The sequence below is a fragment of the Stegodyphus dumicola genome, chromosome 3, assembly GCF_044657685.1.
Source record: "Stegodyphus dumicola isolate Sdum_Otavi_A_Nest chromosome 3, ASM4465768v1".
Classification (NCBI taxonomy): domain Eukaryota; kingdom Metazoa; phylum Arthropoda; class Arachnida; order Araneae; family Eresidae; genus Stegodyphus; species Stegodyphus dumicola.
This window is the reverse complement of record NC_140770.1, coordinates 172,916,598-172,936,829: the sequence shown is the minus strand read 5'-3', so window position 1 is coordinate 172,936,829 and position 20,232 is coordinate 172,916,598. Positions and strand designations below refer to the sequence as shown.

General features: G+C 30.9%; 2 protein-coding genes across 4 annotated transcripts in view; one reads left to right on the top strand and one right to left on the bottom strand.

The window, feature by feature from the left end:
- Positions 1-1,425, bottom strand: part of LOC118186102 (uncharacterized) — a 40,827-nt gene extending 39,402 nt beyond the window's left edge. The window contains exon 1 of one of the 2 annotated variants that reach the window (XM_035356124.2): positions 1,273-1,425. The gene's annotated coding sequence lies outside the window, so the exon portion shown is untranslated. Of the gene's footprint in view, positions 1-1,055; positions 1,191-1,272 lie in introns of those variants that run through there. The other variant, XM_035356125.2, reaches the window with a different exon arrangement.
- A 279-nt stretch (positions 1,426-1,704) lies between these two features.
- Positions 1,705-20,232, top strand: part of LOC118180483 (cation-dependent mannose-6-phosphate receptor-like) — a 51,615-nt gene continuing 33,087 nt past the window's right edge. The window contains exon 1 of one of the 2 annotated variants that reach the window (XM_085813622.1): positions 1,705-2,012. In XM_085813622.1, the coding sequence (XP_085669748.1) occupies positions 1,828-2,012 (185 nt within the window). In that variant the 5' untranslated portion in view covers positions 1,705-1,827. The remainder of the gene's footprint in view (positions 2,013-20,232) is intronic. The other variant, XM_085813621.1, reaches the window with a different exon arrangement.

Below are 20,232 nucleotides of genomic sequence, written 5' to 3'. Positions count from 1 at the left end.
ACCAGGTAATTTCAGTACATTAATACTAATTTATATTTTTTAAATGAATTTTTATTTCCGTTATAAATGTTTACATATTGTCTTATGCTTAATATATTCTTTTCTGTGCTAACTTGATCGTATATCACATTAAACCGGTTAGTTTTACATCTACATGCTTATTATCTGTAAATTTTTACCACCATATGCTTAATATATTGTTTTGTCTGCTAACTTGAATTTACATGCACTAAAAATCATGTTTACGGCTCGGCTCATCGTCCATGAACCGCAAGCTTGGCGAGTAAAAATGCAACAGCGCCAATGGGTTCTTTCCCGAAGCGCCAACGGGTTCTCTGCGAATGAAAAACCCAGATAGGTACAAAGAGTGATATGCTGAAATAATTTTAACAGTATGCACTTTATTTTATAAAAACAAAATATGATTCTGATCACGTGTTTTAATTCTTACAAAAATAGGAAATGCAAAGCATTAATTAAGAGACATTTTAAAAATAAAACCTACAAAATACCAAAATGTTACATGAAATAATTAGTAAATATAATTAATTATGCAACATAATTTTGTTTGAAGATGTCGTACACTAATCTCTTCTTTTTTCACGCCAGTTCATCCTCAGGTTTTAAAACCAAGACATGATTCAAAATTATTTATTTTATTTAACATATAAGATTAAATTTTCTAAAAGATTCCGCACTTACGGAATTTGTCATTAAATTAACCTTAAGTACGTTGTACAGTCAAACTGTATGTTGTATAATCATTTCCATTTTTTAATTGAAAACTAAACATAGGAAATAATTTCACCATCTTAATATTAAACAATTTAATACAAACAGACGCCATTTAAATTTAAGGCCATCTACCACATATTTGATTTAAAATGAAACTAAACGAGAGCCTAATTATTAAGAGAAAGGTGAACGTAAAGCAAAATATGATTATTACATGCAAAATTCGTGCTTTCCTTTAAATAAATAAACAGAAAACACAAAGGAGTTATAAATGAGAGACAAATTTAACAAAGGGTTCACGCGAGCCCTCTGCAACTCACCACAGGTTACAAAAATACAACTAGGCAGAAATATTTTTGAAATAGGAAAAGACGTAGAAAATCATGTATTCAAAAACAAAATTCAAAAGACGGAACAAACGCCAAACAAATAGGTGGCCGATTCTGCACTTTAGCCAAAATATCAGCTATGATTTAACACAATTTATATAATATGAAAAAACAAATAAGTGCTTTTACACGTAAAAAAATTACATACCAAATTACTTCACACACAATTTGCAAGTAAACGGAGTTTAGAACTTTAAAAGAACCGGGAAGCAAATCTTTCTCATCTTCCAATCGTTCTCAAGCTTGTGCTGATCTCCAGTTTTATTGGTTCCTGACAAAACATCAACAGCTTCATGCAAATTTTATTTATTTTAGATATTACGTCAAATATGAAGATAAAATATAAGTAATTTTGATAAGTTTATTTATTTTTGAATTTTTTTCCCGAAGAGGATTTCACTTCACGAAATAAAATGCTGAGATAAATATTAAATGACTTTCTTTTCCGCTTTTGTCTTGAGTTTGAAAGTAAGCTTTACAAGAAGAAAAAAAAAAAAAAAAATCTTCAGTATATATTTGGTTGTACAAAAGTCATTATATTTGAAAGGGACAAAATCTTTACCTCATGACCGTGACTGTGCGTCATGTGATAATGTGTACAAAGGTTTGAAAGCGAAAATCGACGATTTACGTTCTCGATTTCATATGTTGTACTTAGAATGCTCCATTGATGAATGATATATTATCTTAATTAAACGCTAATATGATTGAAATTAATATATGTAACTTTGCGAAATGCTTACGAAGATACTCTATTTGGTTGATCTTCTTGATCTTTGTTTTACCTAAAATTAAGAGTGATTGTGTACTTTTAAATCCTGTCAATGTTTCTGAAGCTGGACATGAGAAAAATATATTGGAATTAATTTCGCCTTTAAACGGAAAAGTGTTAGTATTTACGTTTTATGTGCAGTTTTTCAACGTTTATGTTTGAAATAAGGGCTTAAATAATATTTTTCCTTTTCAAGAAACATAGTTACTTTGTTGTAATGTTAAGGAATATTTTTAAAGTAATATAAAAATGCATAAATAGAAAGGAGAGAGTGTAAGTATTAATATTATGAATGGATCCTCGAAAAATCGACATGTTGCTAAATTTTAAACTTTTCAGATCAAGTGCTCTTATTAAATTTTTTTTTCGTACCTGACAAACTTTGTGCAAAATTCTTAAAGTTTTTTCTTTGCTTGAAAAAAAGTATTTATACTTTTAAATTCCTTTTGGTACTATTCGGTTTCGAGGACCGTAAAAAAATTGCAGCGAAAATGTACGCGCAAAAGCGCCAAATCTAGCAAACTCGCCCATTTAACAGCGCTCCAAGTCTAGCATACGCGCTAATTTCAGATTGCGTAAGCTTATAGAGGTTTATATTTCTTAAGACGCCATTGAAATACTAGTTTAATTTTTAAATCCTTTTTTGATATCCTATGGATTTAACAATTTGGGAATTGCCCATGACGAAAACTCGGCAAAAGAATTTTGGGTAAAGTCCAGAATTACCCACTGCTTGATGCGTTTTTAAGAATTGCACATACTCGGTATCCATGTGCACATCGACCCATTTTCACTTAAACAAAAATCCTAGAATTGCACAAAAATGGCACTGCACACACCCTTGACTTTATCTATGTACACATCAACCTATTTTCACTTAAAAAGTAAAAGAAAATTGACAAAAATCCAATTGTTTTTAACCCTTGTAAAAAGCGGCAAACAAATAAGTGAGCGATTCTGCACTTTACCGAGAATATTTTCAAAGAAAAGGCATCATTCATTATAGAAAATTACATTTGAACAACCAACGAGATGAAATTATGCTTTAGCGATAAGTCGGTAGCGAAATAGCGATGCAGGCATCCATTCAGTTATCTTTAGCAATTTTTATATAAATTATAATAATGATCTGAAATAGTTATTTACTCTTATACTTCCATTCAGTCATGTTTAGCCTTTTTCATATAAATTATAATAATGAAAAAGTATTTTATGAAATTAACGTTTCATCTAAATTAAAACATCAATCTTAAATAGTTATTTACTATTATACTTCCTTTCTTGCCACAATTATTAGGGTTACCGATATTGTTTTTGGCAGCATTGGCATCAACAATAGTTTGGCAATTTTTTACGGCCCTGGAAACCGAATAGTACCTTACTGGTAATTTTAAATTTTACTTGATTTTCAAGTTCTCAGTAATTTAAAATGTAGAATGGAGGAAATTAAATGGGAATTTATGAAATCACAAAATCAGATTTGATGATTCATTCATAAAATAAACCCTTATATCAGTTCAGATGGTGTAGTTCTTAAAAGAGGGTAAGTGTACTAACCTTTGCTTTTGTGTTTCAATCCCAGACAACATATAGTGTGATAGTGGTGCCTTTATTAAATAGGGGGTCTTAGATAAGAGGTTTGTGTTGTGAGAAGAGTTATATAGATCCACTGCCTTAGAGCAGGGGGGAGGGCAAAGCATTTGCCAACTAGGGCTTCACTTTTTGAATTTTCTTTTTATGGCGGGCACTAAACTTTCAAGGCTTTGGCCACCACCAGAAATGGTGGTCATTTTATTATGGAGGCACCTAATAGGCACCCACCATTACTTTCTATGAAGGGGCAGAGAGTTTACATAGCCATGCCTCCTTCCCTTTTTGAAAATAAAATCTCAAAGTTTTATTTGAGCAATAGTGCATTTTCTTTTAAATGTATGTAAAGTTTACAAATTAAAATTATTAACAATTAAAAGTGTTTGAAAACAAAGTAAAATAATACAAACTATTTTAACAAATTTTTTTTGAAAATTTTGTAAAGGAATATATTTAATTATTGGGCTTTTAGCAGATCAATTTTAATTTTTATTTATTTATTTATTTTTTGCTATTGTGAGTTAAATTAGCACTTAGTTTAAATTTTAAGCAAATGTGCGTTATTTTTGGTATTTTTTGATTATCTGCATCCAGATTTTAATGTTTGGTAGTATCGGGTACTGTGCTGTTATTGGAACCAGTTTCAGAAATGTATGTATGCATGTCTGTCTGTATGTATGTATACATGTATGTGTATACACACACATACATATGCACATGTATACATGCATACATGAACACATACATACATACATGCATTTTTTAATTTGGCGCCGATAACTGAAGAGTACCGAATCATGCTGGCATATTTTCGAGTAGACATGACAATAGCTAACCAACACATTTGCAAACCATGTACATGTGGATTGATATGCTTAATATTTAATAACTTTTTCTCTGATCTGTGTTTCTCCTCAATAGCATTTTTTGGGGAGTTATGATTAATCTTAGATACTTTTTTATTGTACATTTATTACACATTTTGGCATCTCTGCGCATAATAAAAAAGTATGGTGCGTGTCATCTGTAAATTAGTCTTATGACTATAAATTATATACAATTAAAAAAAAAGCATCTACCAAAAAAAATTCATAATGGAAAAGTACTAAAATGCTTCTTTTTAGTGTTATATATATATATATATATATATATAAACAGTACCTGTGAGCCATAAAAATGAGCAAACAAGCCTTTTTTACCAATTCCCTAAGTAATTCTTGAGTTGGACTTCTCATGTGGATGCAGGTAATCAGAAAATACCTTTTTGCAGTGGTATTCAAACTATGGCTCACCAACCCCATTTGGGATGTAGTTGATCCTTATTAGAATATAATTTAATCCTATAACTGTCACATAATTTGAATTAAATATAATTCTGCATTATTAGAATGTAGTTTAGCCCTATAGCTCTCATATATTTTGAGCCCTATAACTCTTATATATTTTGTTTGAATTAAATAATTCAATCTAATCCAGACCTTTATTTTAGTGTACATGTTAGTTTGGTAAAGTATCTAAATAGGATATGAATATAGATATCATTAGTGCATATTTGAACAAAATGCCATTTGTCAACCATGCAAGCATTTTTAGATAACTACAGTCAAAAGTCGTTAATCTGGACTCGTCGGGACTTCGGCGATTCCGGATTATAGATCATAAGTTTAAATCTGGTAAGATGGCATGCAGAAATTATAAAATTAAAAATATGAAACCGTAATTTATGAAATAAAGAACAATTATGATCTAAAGGGTATCAAAATTAAAAAAAAAAGCTTAATATTTATTTGTTTACTTTATTAAACATTTCTTTCAATGTAAGTTGTTTAAGTTGCTTCGTTTTATGTGATAATACTTTCTCTTTAATTCTATAAACAGACATAATTTCTTGTTCAGTTACAAAGTTCCGGTGTTCTAGTCCTATAATTGCTGTGTCGAGAATACCGACTAATTAGTTTTCAATAACCTCTGTGTCACTTTCTTCACTACCGGAAGCGAATTATAATGACAAGGAATTTGATTTAAATCATATCAAAGACAGAGTACATCGAGATGAAATACTACATTTAGTAAGGAATTATAAGCCAAATAAAATAAAAACATCTGCCCTGAAGATACAGACAGTGCTGACAGATCAACTTCTAATTCATTGCGTGCCACCGCGTTAAAGATAAACAAAGTTTAGATAAACAAACATTAAAGTTTAGATAAACAAAGGATATGTTTTTATCCATTTTTTTTTTCAGCAATTCAACTTTTTGTTTAATGGACTTCAAAACATACGGTTGATCTTTGGATTATGGTAACTTGGCAATTTTTTGGCGACCAACTCTGCTACAGCAATCCTCTATTTTTTTTTTCGCCGCCATTTTGTCTTCTCGAAGTAAAGACATGTTTCTTTTCTTTTTATTTACTGAACACTTTTTCCAACAATCTACTAGCCGAATTACACTCATGCTAGAAATTTTATCTAACAAAACTGCTTAATCATGACAAATATTCACTGCAAAATTTGGAAAAAATGCACAATACCATACTCCTTACGCGTTTTTCAAAATAACACATACACATAAACCATGTACACGTCACCTTATTTTTACTTAAAAAAACATCCCAGAATTACACAAAAATGGCATTGCGCACACTCTTCACTATATCCATGTACACTGCTTTTTTCTCATAAATTAGAAAAATTTCACGAAAATGCATGAAAATGTTGCGAATCTTTAAATCTGGCAAAAAGAACATATATGAAATTACCTGATCGCGAAAAAGTATATACCCTTCTAAAAAGATGAACATTTCCACGTATAAAATAAATAAAATATCCAAAAACTTTTACCTCTAAATTATCTATTATGTTATAAACGTCACCAACGAATTCATACCACAAACATTACAAATGGTTACAAATACTGAGTGTCAAATATTTAAATTATTTCCATGCACGTTTACTTCCACTGAAACGTATATCAAATTCCTACAAACATATAATTCACAAAATAACTATCTATCATTTAATTAAAATATAATTAAATTTAAAAACACTACTTAAAATATAAATAAGCACATACATTAAATTAATAAAAATTAGCTTACTATCCTAATTACTTTAAACTAAATCATTGCTAATAACAATTTTCCAATAATACGATATTATTTACTCCTTACATTTAGAACAAAGCATGAAAATAATATCCTCAAATAATTAAAAATACTAACTTAACTAATTTTCGAATTTTTCCTCTATATTTCTTCCGCTAAATAAAAAGCAAAATTCTCTTTATCACAATGCCTAAATAGACATTTCGAATTCACTTTAGTTAGGGCCATGGGATTCAAAAATTAACCAACATTGTTTCACACAACACAGAATAAAGCTAAATACAAAATTTCCAGATTTTTTTCCATTTTCCCCCCTTTTCCGATTAAAGAACTGTAATTCGTCCATTAATGTCACATGACATATCTCATGATCTCTCATTTTCCTCACACAAAATAATGCGTTTTCGGAACTGAGTACTTCTGGTACTTCTCACATTATTACCAAAGTCCTACCTTTATCGCCTCCAAAATGTCGCCAAACTACCAGTTACCATATTCCAAACATCAGCCAAACCTACTTTCTCTTTGTATATCCTTTACATATGACTAAATATATATCAGAAATTCTATTTGACATAATTGAAAGTTCAAGCTTACTTTTATAAAATTGCTCTAACAGTCTGCAAAAAATAACAAGCCGAATCCAATTCGAAGATTAAAGAACAACACAATCTGCAACATTAACTGAATTAGATAATTTTAGCTTAGCTTATACCGTCCGTTACACATTAAACGCGCAAGCGTAAACGTATTTTGCGCACACGCATATTCGCAGCCGTAAAGGTCTTACGCGCATGCGTCAACGCGACGCATGTGCAGAAAGTTTGTAGCTTTGAGGTCCGGATTATAGATCATTCCGGATTATGGGTGTCTGAATTAATGACTTTTAACTGTACTTTGAATTAGATGTAAAGAACAAGAGTTAGAGACTTCACACCGATTCAAAAATCTCTAATCTATTTAAAATAATTCAGGTGTTTTGACTCAATAGCTGCTCTACATCTGCAATAATTTCAGAGGTTGTGATGTCACTCATCCAGCCAGATGATTGTTTTCCTTTACGTAAAAAATTATGATTGTTAAAAGCACCTTATTAACCAATTACAAAAAAATCACTTTATCCAGTTTAGTGAAATTTTAGATCTTGCTCCTTAATAAAAATTTCACTGTGTGCTCACTCTAAACAAAGATCAATGTAGAAATATTTTTAAATTCAAAAGTAAATCAAGAATAAATGATGATAATAATTAAGTTTTTTAATAGTTTATTAAAATATTTATAAGATATATGAACAAGTATAAATAAAAAATCCCAGAATTTCTTCCTTTAGTGAAGGTAGAATGTCCATGTTTAGAATATTGCCTGAAGGGAAAGATAATTCCATAATAAAATGCATTTTATATCTGTTATATATAAGGAAAACATTTGAATTATACTTAAGGGTCATTTAGCCCAGGAGTTCCATATACTTATGTTTAACCCATTAAAGACCGCACTAACTTTCACTCGAGGGAAATGAATAAAAAAAAATTTTTTTTAACATATTAGAGACTAATTAAGAAAACAAATGGGTACTATTCCTTTTTGAGGACCGTAAAAAAATTGCAGCGAAAATGTATGCTCAAAAGCACCAAATCTAGCAAACGCACCCATTTAACAGTGTGCCAAATCTAGCCTAAGCGCTGATTTCAGATTGCGTAAGTTTATATATTTTTTAAGATGCCATTGAAATACTAGTTTAATTTTTAAATCCATTTTTGATGTTAAATCCTTTTTTGATATCTTATGGATTTAACAATTTGGGAATCGCCCATGACAAAAAGTCTGCAATAAAATTTTGGGTAAAGTGCAGAATCACCCACTGCTTGACGCGTTTTTAAGAATTGCACATATTCGGTATCCATGTACACATCGACCTCTTAAAAAAAAAAATCCCAAAATTGCACAAAAATGGCACTGCGCACACCCTTGACTTTATCTGTGTACGCATCGACCTATTTTCACTTAAGTAAAAGAACATTGACAAAAATCCAGTTGTTTTTAACCCTTGTAAAAAGCGGCAAACAAATAAGTGGGCGATTCTGCACTTTATTGAGAATTTTTTCAAAGAAAAGGAATCATTCATTATAGAAAATTTTGTTTGAAGAACCAACCAGATGAAATTATGCTTTAGCGATAAGTCGTAGCGAAATAGCGATGCAGGCATCCATTCAGTTATGTTTATCAATTTTTATATAAATTATAATAATGATCTGAAATAGTTATTTACTCTTATACTTCCATTCAGTCATCTTTAGCCTTTTTTATATAAATTATAATAAAAAAGTATTACATGAAATTAACCTTTCATCTAAATTAAAACATCAATCTTAAATAGTTATTTACTATTATACTTCCTTTCTTGCGTTACATTTGCCGCAATTATTTTTGGCAGCATTGGCATCAACAATAGTTTGGCGATTTTTGATGGCCCTCAAAACCGAATAGTACCAAAAAATGTAACTAGGGGTAGGAATTTTAATTGAAGATATAAAATCTTGCAATAATGCAACATCAGTCAAAACTGATTCCTCTTGAGATGCATGGAAACCTTTGAAACTTTTTCTATACAGGAGCACATAACATTTATTGCAGACGGTTATTGTTTGACCACCACAATGTCTGCATTTTTTACTCTTGTTTGTTGAATTTTCCTTGAAAATGGCATTTATGGGATCCTTTTTCATTTTGCTCAAGGCTAAATTTTGAAAGAAAGGTGGTCAACCAAGCATGGAAATCTTTGAAACATTTGCTACACAGAGTTGCATAACATTTATTACAAACAGTTGTCATTTGACTCTCACAGTATTTACATCTTTTACTTATGTTTGTTGAATTTTTCTCAATAATATGGCTTGGGGCATCCTTTCTTATTTCGCATAAGGCTAAATTGTGAAAGAAAACTGGTCAGCCAATATAATCAGTATATGAATACGAAGGTTTTGAAATTTTGGAATATTCTTCTGACTTTTCAGCAGTGCCACCGTAACATTTCATCTAATAGTGTGGATCCACTAGTGAAATCTAATAGTGAGAAATCCAATAGTGATCATCTTTAGGATCTATAGCAATCTGATAAATTTCCTTGCATTTGATTTAGCTACAGCAATATAATTTGTAAAAACAGTTTTGCCATTTCTTACTTTTTACTTGCATTCTATATGCATCACAATAAAATTGTCCTGAAGATCCACGCCATCCATATATTTGTTGTAATTTCTGATGAGATTAGTTTGTTTGCAGATAAGATTTGTTGGTACTCTTCTGTTATTGGGACTGGATTGAAAATGTCTGTATGTATGCACGTGTAAATGCATGTATGTGCCTTTATTTATGTATGTGTATAAACATGCATACAGATTATACATATGCATACATAAGCAGATGCATTTATAAATACTTGCATGTATACATACATTTCTAAATCTGATCCTGATAACAGATGAGTACCGATTTCTTTGAGTGCATCTTGGCCACTGAAGCGGATAAGTTGTATCATAGTTATATTCCTATGATGGTACTGCCATTCCATCAAATTATTGCAGTTTCATATGTTCCAAGTTATTAGTTTTCCATTTCAGAGTTGCCAACTCTTCCGATTTCTGATTTTTCTCGTACCAACCTGATTTACAACATATTTCTCCCGACTTTCTCTTATTCTTAAAATTTCTCATGATTTTTATGTAGCTTGCTTAATTATTTACCTGCCCCCCACCACCACAAAAGAAAAAAAAGAAAAAGAAGAAGAAGAGTTTGTGTATCTGAAAGCACTTGGGTTTTTTCTAGATTACATATAAAAGAAAACTAAAGTAGCTTCATCAGTTATGGCGCACTTCTGATTTGTGAATGAGAGTATACGAGTCTCAAAATGTCGTGTTCCAGTTCTCCAGTGAGCAATGAGTGACACTGTGTGTTACTGTTACATTGGGGTTTAACTGACTGTTTATATATATATATATATATATAGGTAGATAACATACATTTAAGTATGTCATTTAAAAAATATCAAGTTTATGTGTAGAAATATTGCTTTCGAATGAATATTAAAAAGTATTTTTCAGAAAGACAATTTAATGGGGAAATTATTGTGCAATATTCATTCTAAAACAATATTTTTCTCCTTAAATTTATAAGGTATTTTCTCCCTCCTTTCTGCAGGCCTTAATGGTGTAACGTGACACACACGGAACGTATTCGAGAGGTTCAAGGTTCGAGTCCCAGCGAGGTCATTGTTCATTTTTTGTGCATCTCCAGCACAAACAACCTAATGGGTCTCCTAATCCCCAGTCACTGTTTAAAAGGGGGAGTGTATAAGGTATTTTCTCCTTCCTTTCTATCTCCTTCGTCGTGTAACGGTAGCACTCTCGTCACATATTCAAGAGGTCCAGGTTTGAGTCCCGGCAAGGACATTCCTCATTTTCACGTCCTCAGCATCAAAAAAACGAATGATTCTACAAATTGTCTTTCAGTAAACCATATCTGGTTTTATATATAATATTTTACAAAAGGATTTAAAGAAAATTTAATCACTTATTCTTTAAATTTTCCTTTAAAGGAAAGTGTATTTAATGTGTTTCTCAAGATATGCTGTTTAGATTATTTCTTATCTTCCTGGTAAAATATTTACAAACAAATAAAGCTCATATATTTGAGATCGTTTGATATTCAAATTATATACTTGGTTATTTATTTTGATGTGGTGTCCACATCATATCTTAAAAAATATGATGTGGACACCACATGACTTCCTTGTATACCTAATAAATTAAACACATTTTTTTGCTAAACTTCATTTAAACTTATTTCATTTCAAAATGAGATATGATCCTTCATTTCAAAGTTTTTTTTTGGTACTGCTGAGTGCAATAAAAAATGGAGGTGCATAACTAAATGTTATTGCAATCCCATACAGAAACTCTCAACATTCTACGACAAACCGTTTTCGAGTTACGCAATATACATGCATACATATGTTCGGACACACGCCACGCTGAAACTAGTTAAAGTCCCAAATATAAAATTTCTGCATTTCATGGTGAACTGTTTTTAAGACATATGTGTGTATAAACGCCACGATGGAACGGATCAAAATGGATTTTTCCTTTGAAATATGAAAATCAAAATTTCTCACGATTACAGTACTTTATTTATTTCTCACACGTCAAAATGGTATCATAAATAACTAATAAATTTACAATACAATCTGAATTATTTAATATAAAAACTTAAAATATTTAAAAGTTAAATATAAACATAATATTAAAATAAGTCGTGAAAAATTTATACAGTCAAAAGTCTTTAATCCGGACTCGTCGGGACTTTGGTGATTCCGGATTATAGATCATCAGTTTAAATCTGGTAAGATGACATGCAGAAATTATAAAATTAAAAATATGAAACCATAATTTATGAAATAAAGAGCAATTATGATCTAAAGGGTATCAACATTTACAAAAAAAATCTTAATATTTATTTGTTTACTTTATTAAACATTTCTTTCAACGTGCGCATGCGTAAAGCATACATTACGCATAGTCGAAATTAGAAAATTGCAAACAATCAATTAACATCAAATACAAAAACTATTTGATGTGTATTTGTGTTATTTATAATGACGAGGAATTTGATTTAAATCATATCAAAGACGGAGTACATTGAGATGAAATATTACATTTAGAAAGGAATTATAAGCCGAATAAAATAAAAACATCTGCCCTGAAGATAAGGATAGTGCTGACAGATCAACTTCCAGTTCATTGCGAGCCGCTACGTTTCCCCTTCCCCCCACAGAGCAGCGTGAAATTGATAAACAGATTTCGGAATGGTTAAAGAAACAAAGGATATGCCTTTATCCATTTTTTGCAGCATTTCCACTTTTTGTTTGATGGACATCAAAACATGCTTTCGCTTTGTAGATCCTTTGGCAGTTCCAGAATCGGAAATTCTTTTTGACATAATCGAAAGTTCAAGCTTACTTTTATAAAATTGCTCTAACAGTCTGCAAAAAATAATAAGCCGAATCCAATTAAAAGATTAAGGAACAACGAAATCTGCAACATTAACTGAAATAGATAATTAGATAATATTAGCTTAGCTTATACTGTTCGTTATACATTAAACACGCATGCGTAAACGTATTATGCGCATGCGTAAAGGTATTATGCACATGCGTAAACGTATATGCGCATGAAGCGTTTACGCATGCCCAGAAAGTTTGTAACTTTGAGGTCCGGATTAAAAACTTTTGACTGTATTCGGAAAATTGGAACACAAGGGAAAAATATCTCACAAATTCTCTTTGTATATTAAAAAGTATTTTCACCAAAAATGTCTGTAAAGAATTCAAGATAATTTTTCACCATTATTGAAGCCATTCCCTAAAGAAATTGGAAATTTAAAGCATTTTATGTACAGTGGTGGCCAAAATTGTAGACACTTTTCGAAATTTTTATGTTTTTGAACTTTGTATGCTTATACAGGGTTCGTACAATCCTTAAGAGTCCTTAAAAGTCCTTAAATTTTTTGGAATCAATTTTTGGTCCTTAAAAGTTTTTAATTTTTGCCCAAATCAGCAGAAGGTCCTTAATTTTAATCATCTGAAATTTCTGTCTGTTTTTATGACTGCCATTTTGAGTGTGAATTAGCATTTTAGAGGAATATTTTTGGCGATTCACTGACATATATGGTTACCTTTTGAATGGGTCATAATTTGCTTCTATTTCTAATATAAATGATGGGATACTCGAGTTTCTAAGCAAGAAGTGAAACATAAGCAATTGAAATTCATTTTTTTCTTATAAAGAGCTGTTAAGCAAGTTTTTGCTTTTGGGGATGTGAATTCTTTTATTAAATGGTTCTAAATTTGGTGACTTGTCAACATTTTGGCGTTTTTAAGATCAGTTTCTATAGAAAATTTTTAATTCTGAGATCTGAAAATTTGTCGATTTTTTTAAAACATCATAAGATATTGAAATTATACTTAAAAATAACATTAAAATAAAATATTTTTATTTTTTGCTGTCATATTATAAAGTTTCATTTTGGCAACTTATTATACAATATTTTGAATCTGAAAAATACACAAGGTATAATGCTATAAAGCATAATTTACAAAACAGTTCTTAGCAAAAGCAAAATTAGCTATGTAATTAATTAAAAATTCTTTAATAATTCTAATTTCTATAATTAAATAATTCTTTTTAATTTTTTTGTAGTAAGCATTTTTCCCATGTAATTGTCTCGAAATTCTCAGAAAAAGCATCAGTTTTCTCTATAAAATTAATTTTACACTTTTTCCTCCCCCATTTTCCCCCAAAATATTTCTGGCTTTTTGCTGTTACAGAATTGTTAAGGATAATTTTTCTTTAGTATTTTAGACATTGCAGCTTGGAAAGTTTAGAAGGATTTGAAGGCAAGATTTATAGACCCACGATTCTAGAAGATTCGAGAAATATGTGACAAAATGAAAAATATCTCCATGGTATCAAAATGTAATGGATGTATTTTACAGAAAGATTGCAATAAATTTCTTATTTTTTGGAGGTCTGGAAGAACAATGAAAACATAATATTTGAATTTTTACTCCCGATACTAGAATCTTTTTCTTAACATGTTTATCTTCCCTTTATTTTCTCTACTTTTCAATAGATATAAGCATGGAAAATATCGAAAATGCTTCTAATCTTATCATTTGAGCAGGCATTATATAAAGGGATTTTTTATTAATAAATTGAAAACTTACAATTTAAAAGATTCATCTAATATGTCTTAATGCATCATACACAGAGCGGGCACTAAGGATTTTCCGCAAATAGAATTCTTTTTCTACTTTTGAATTTAGTATTACTACTTGTTGATGTAACAAAATTTTAAAAATTGAATAATAAATTATCATTTTTAAATGCAAAAATATTATCACTGTGGTATAAAATTTACTTTTAACATAATTGTAATTTAAATCTCAAACTTATTATCAAATGCAATAAAAATATAATAAGACACTGTCTTTCTAAAAGTATAAAAAGCAATCTCTGTGGATCCTAAATTCTGCCTTTTTAAATTCTGCTTCCAATTTCTGCTCTAAATTCTAAGAGTTTTACCATTTCTAGATTTTGTTGTTTCGTGTGTCACTATATTCTTAACATTCTGCCACATCAGCTCATCAGCCTTTACCATATATATTTCATATTTTTTCAAAATATTCATATTACTAAAGAAATAAAATTAGCCACTTTTTCTATATATTCTAAATGCATTTAGTGTTTTTTAGAATAAGAGAAATCCTTAATTAAATCTCGAAATTCTAAAATGAAAAGGAAATGTGTTAAAGAAAGAAACTGAATACACAAAGAAAATTATTCTTCAAAGATATGTGCAGTTATTATGTAAATTACCCAATTGTTTATAATTTCAGTCTTTTCTATAATTTCCCGTTTCTATTTTCTCAAATGATAGAGTTACTGAGCCAAATTAAATTAAAATTAAATTGTATAATCTTTGACCACTGGTCCACATTTTGATTTTGAATTTGACTGCTGTTATTTAATTACGTCACCATGAGCTGTAATTGATTTTGTTAGCATCATGCCTTTATGTTCTAAGTTCTTTTTAAATAAGAGGCTTATTTAAAAAGCCTCTTATTTAAAAAGATTTGTCTGAGATTGTAATTACTTTCAGACATAGCAATAATTTGCTTCACGTCTGTCTGGGGTTTGGGACTATTTAACTTTTACCAGATGTAGTAAACCCTCATAGGTACATTGTGGAAAGGTTGATAAGTTAGGAGATAAAGCACACAGAAGCCAGCGAGAGCATTGGTTTGCATATTGAGACAAATCTCTCATTGTTAGAAAAGATGCTTAATATAAAGTATCCAAAATGCTTGGGAAGGCTTCAAATTAAAATGACGGATAAACATTTTGTTGAGTGTTGTTGTTGCAAAACATTAATGTTTTGTAGCTGTTAATGCGTAATTAATCTAATATTGTTTAAGAATCAGTGTCATAAATTACATATATTTTAAATTGTGCAATTTTATTAGATTTTGATTTTAATGGGGCTTTTTTTAACAAATACTATTGTTAAAAAATAAAATTTAATAGTGGCCATGTAAATCCATAATGACTAAGGTTACCTATTTACCTAATTTAATTATTTATAACTAACTGCTTACCTTTAAAAATTATCTCTACGTATTAAAGCAAGTTATTGCCTTTCATTAATACTCACTGTGGTCACAAGATAAAACACAAAAATGTAGAAATTCAAGTAAAACTTATACTTTGCATCTTACTTAAAATAATACAAAACAACTTATCACCTCTGGTTGCTTTAATGGCTTATTGGAACCTGAAAGTATATTAACTGGGTTGCAACCCCTGTAACTCTACACAAAGCTATAACACTAACTGCATCAAACAGAGCCTGACTAAATTTCAACACTTGTCAAACGTGCCTTCATCAGGCCTTTCAGGTTTGTTCGAATCAGCATGTCTCTCTCTGGACAATCAGCAGCGTTGACAACATTCAGTCTTTTGTTATGAATCATGCTAATTATGATCTTAATTCTCATTTTAACCTATGCCGCTTGACATAAAATCTAATACCTGCTATTTACTAAACCTCTAGACTGACCAAGTATGTGACAAAATGAGATAAAAAAATCAACATAAAGCTAACTATTAGTAAAACATAAATGTCACTAATCTTCTTTCAAATATGCACAACTATTATAAGTGTAAAATATTTAATGCTACTTGATAAATTGCATAAAGTTTATTTTATTCTCAAACTTATTAATAATTATGTTAATTAATTCATGTTTAGTAATAATGCATAAGGATCTATTTTATTTTTAGGACGGTATTTAGGCATAGAGAATTACGAAAGTGAAATTCAGGCATAGAATAATATTTTTAATTGAATTTATTCAGTTCCCATTTGCTCCATTAATGGTCCTTAAAAGTACTTAATTTCTGTGTTCAGAAATGTGTACGAACCCTGTTATAGAAAATGGGAACTACTCCGATATGCGCCCTCAAGTCGCCAAATTTCTCGCCAAACATTTTTGGCGAGAAACTTCACGCTGCCATATTACTATCTAAATTTTTTGTCTATATTTCGAACTTTAAGCCTAAAATGTCTCCAAAAACGAGGTTTTCGCACATGCAAAAACTACGTTTTGAACACACGATTTAAGCTAAAAATCCGAAACAAAAAATTTAGATAGCAAAAACGTAAAGTTTCTAACTAAAAATATTTGACAAGAATCCATGCACACAGCGACATGTTTTAACTTAAAAAAAGTCTATGAATGGTACAATGTAGGCAACGAACGAATTTACAAACTACGCACACCTCACTTTAATAAATTAGCATAACAACAAATTTCAAAGAATACCATGTACACAGCATCCTGTTTAAACTTAAAAAAACATCTACGAATTGCACAATTTAGGCAAGGAACGAATCTACGAACTACGCACACCTCGCTTTAATAAATTAATATAACAATAAATTTCAAAGAATACTGTGTACGCAGCATCCTGTTTAAACTTAAAAAAACATCTACGAATTGCACAATTTAGGCAAGGAACGAATCTACGATCTATGCACACCTCGCTTTAGTAAAATAACATAATAACAATAAATTTCAAATAATACCATGTACACAGCGTTTTGTTTCAAAAATAACAAGAACAGAAATACATACTAAATAACCAATGAACATAACATTCTACAAAATAAGAACAAGAATAAAATAAAATGCACTTACCATGAATTAATGCTTTTTCGAGCAGCAGAAATGCCAATTTCGTACCGCCACGTAATCACTATCGTATTTACATGACAGCCAGACACACTCCAGAAAATTCATACTATGGTTCACAAATAAATAAAATCACAAATCCCTACTTCTATCATGCACAGGTATTAAAAATAATCTCTCAGACCCTCTTTCCACACCTCCAAATACCCCTCAACAAGATGGCCACAATGATATTTCCTTTTGCCGAACTTGAATTCAACAACTTCTTTATCTTTCCCTCCCATCTTCTCAGACACAGACGCGAATCAACGAGCTCCAGCTAAAGAATGTTCAACGTCAACGGGGTTGCCATAGAACACGCAATCGCGGCAAAAACCAGCGCAGAACACATATCGCCACATTTGGTAAAATTAGGGCGTATATCAGAGTTGTACCAGAAAATGTTACGTTTTGCAAAATGCAAACTTGTATACAGTCAAAAGTCGTTAATTCGGACACCCATAAGCCGGAATGATCTATAATCCGGACCTCAAAGCTAAAAACTTTCTGCGCATGCGCCGCGTTGGCACAGGCGTTTTACGCGTGCACGTAAGACCTTGACTACTGCGCATATGCGTGTGCGCAAGTGCAGAATAAGTTTTCGCCTGCGCGTTTAATGTATAACAGACGGTGTAAGCTAAAATTATCTAATTATCTATTTCAGTTAATGTTAATGATTGCATTGTTCCTTAAACTTCGAATTGGATTTCGCTTATTATTTTTTGCCGACTGTAAGAGCAATTTTATAAAAGTAAACTTGAACTTTCGATTATGTCAAATAGAATTTCCGATGCTGGAACTTCCAAAGGATCTACAAAACGAAAGTATGTTTCGATGTCCAACAAACAAAAAGTGGTATTGCTGCAAAAAAAGGATAAAGACATGAAGAATGTGACAGAGAGGTTAGTGAAAACGAAAAAATTTCGATTGACAAGTTAGTCGGTATTCTCGGCACAGCAATTAACGGGACTTGAACAGCGGAACTTTGTAACTGAACAAGAAATTATGTCTGTTTATAGAATTAAAGAGAAAGTATGATCACATAAAACAAAGCAACTTAAACAACTTACATTGAAAGAAATGTTTAATAAATTAAACAAATAAATATTAAGCTTTTTTTTTTTTTTTGGTAAATTTTGATACCCTTTAGATTATAATTGTTCTTTATTTCATAAATTGCGGTTTCATATTTTTAATTTTAGAATTTCTGCATGCCATATTACGAGATTTAAACTGATGATCTATAATCCGAAATCGCCGAAGTCCCGACGAGTCCGGATTAACGACTTTTGACTGTATATCATTTTAAAGAGAATTTATTACTGAATTCAATACAAAACACAAAATTCAATTATTTGCAACACAAAAAAAAGTTATATGTACTTTAATATAAATAAAAAGCACAGTTATGAAGTGGTTTGTAATATCTAGCTTTCCTGGCCAATCACTGTTCTTGTTCTGAGAACCAATCAAATGTTAGTAACTGCCAGTAGAAGCTGACTTCGTGTTTACACTTCAAACAATTCATTATTTTGCTTTGTTCTGTAGAAGGAGGACCTGTTTCATATACACTGCAATTACAAGTAGGAATTTTTGTAAAAATTTTTAATATTTAGTCAAGAAGCAATGACATCAAATAAAAGAGTAGATCGGACACGTAGAAAGAGATGTAATTTTATTGTGTTACGAGAAAGTGGTCTTTCCTATGCTGAAATTGCAAGACAGGTGAGTGGTTCAATGACTACATCTGGAGTCCGAAAGTTTTGTTTACGTTATCAGGAGACAAATTCAATAAAAAACAAAGAAGGAAAAGGCCGAAAAAGGTGTACCACATCTATTGATGACAGAAGAATAAAAAGATTATGTCTCTAAGATAGAAAAATGTCATCAGCGGCCATCAGAAGTGATCTGAATGATGCTGGTGTTTCTGTCAGTTCAAGAACAATCAGGAGAAGATTAACAGATGTTGGACTGAGAGGTAGAATTCCACGAAAAAAGCCTTATCTTAATTTTCAGCAACGGGGGGGGGGGAAACCACTACAGTGGGCAAAGGAACACATTAATTGGACAGATGATCAGTGGTCACAAGTTATATGGAGTGATGAAACTACGATATCGTTATTCGGCAGTGATGGGCGAAAATATGTAAGACGTAGACTAGGAGAAGAGCTACATACTGACTGCATTCAATCAACTGTGAAAAACCCAGTTAGTGTTATGATTTGGTCATGCATGTCAGCAGATATTATTGGTCAGTTTCATGTCATCGATGGGACACTGAATGCCAGAAAATACATTGACACTATTCTAGAACCAAAACTTCTACCTTCCATCAGAGATCTCTTTCCCAACAATGCTTCGTTTATTTTTCAGCAGGATTCTGCTCCTTGCCACACAGTCAAAATATCAAAAGAGCGGTTTCGTACAAAGGGCATGAAATTGTTGTCATGGCCAGGACACAGTCCTGACCTCAATCCTATCGAAAATTTGTGACACCGTTTTAAAACTCTTGTTCGAATGAGGCCCCCATCAAATAAAAAGGAACTAATTGAGGCTATAATTATTTCCTGGCATGATGTACTAATGTATATCGATAACTATTATCATTTAACTTTTTTTGTATTGCAAATAATTGAATTTTGTGTTTTGTATTGAATTCAGTAATAAATTCTCTTTAAAATGATATATACAAGTTTGGATTTTGTGAAACATGGCGTTTTCTATAAGCATACAAAGTTCAAAAACATAAAAATTTCCAAAAGTGTCCACAATTTTGGCCACCACTGTAGTTTCTA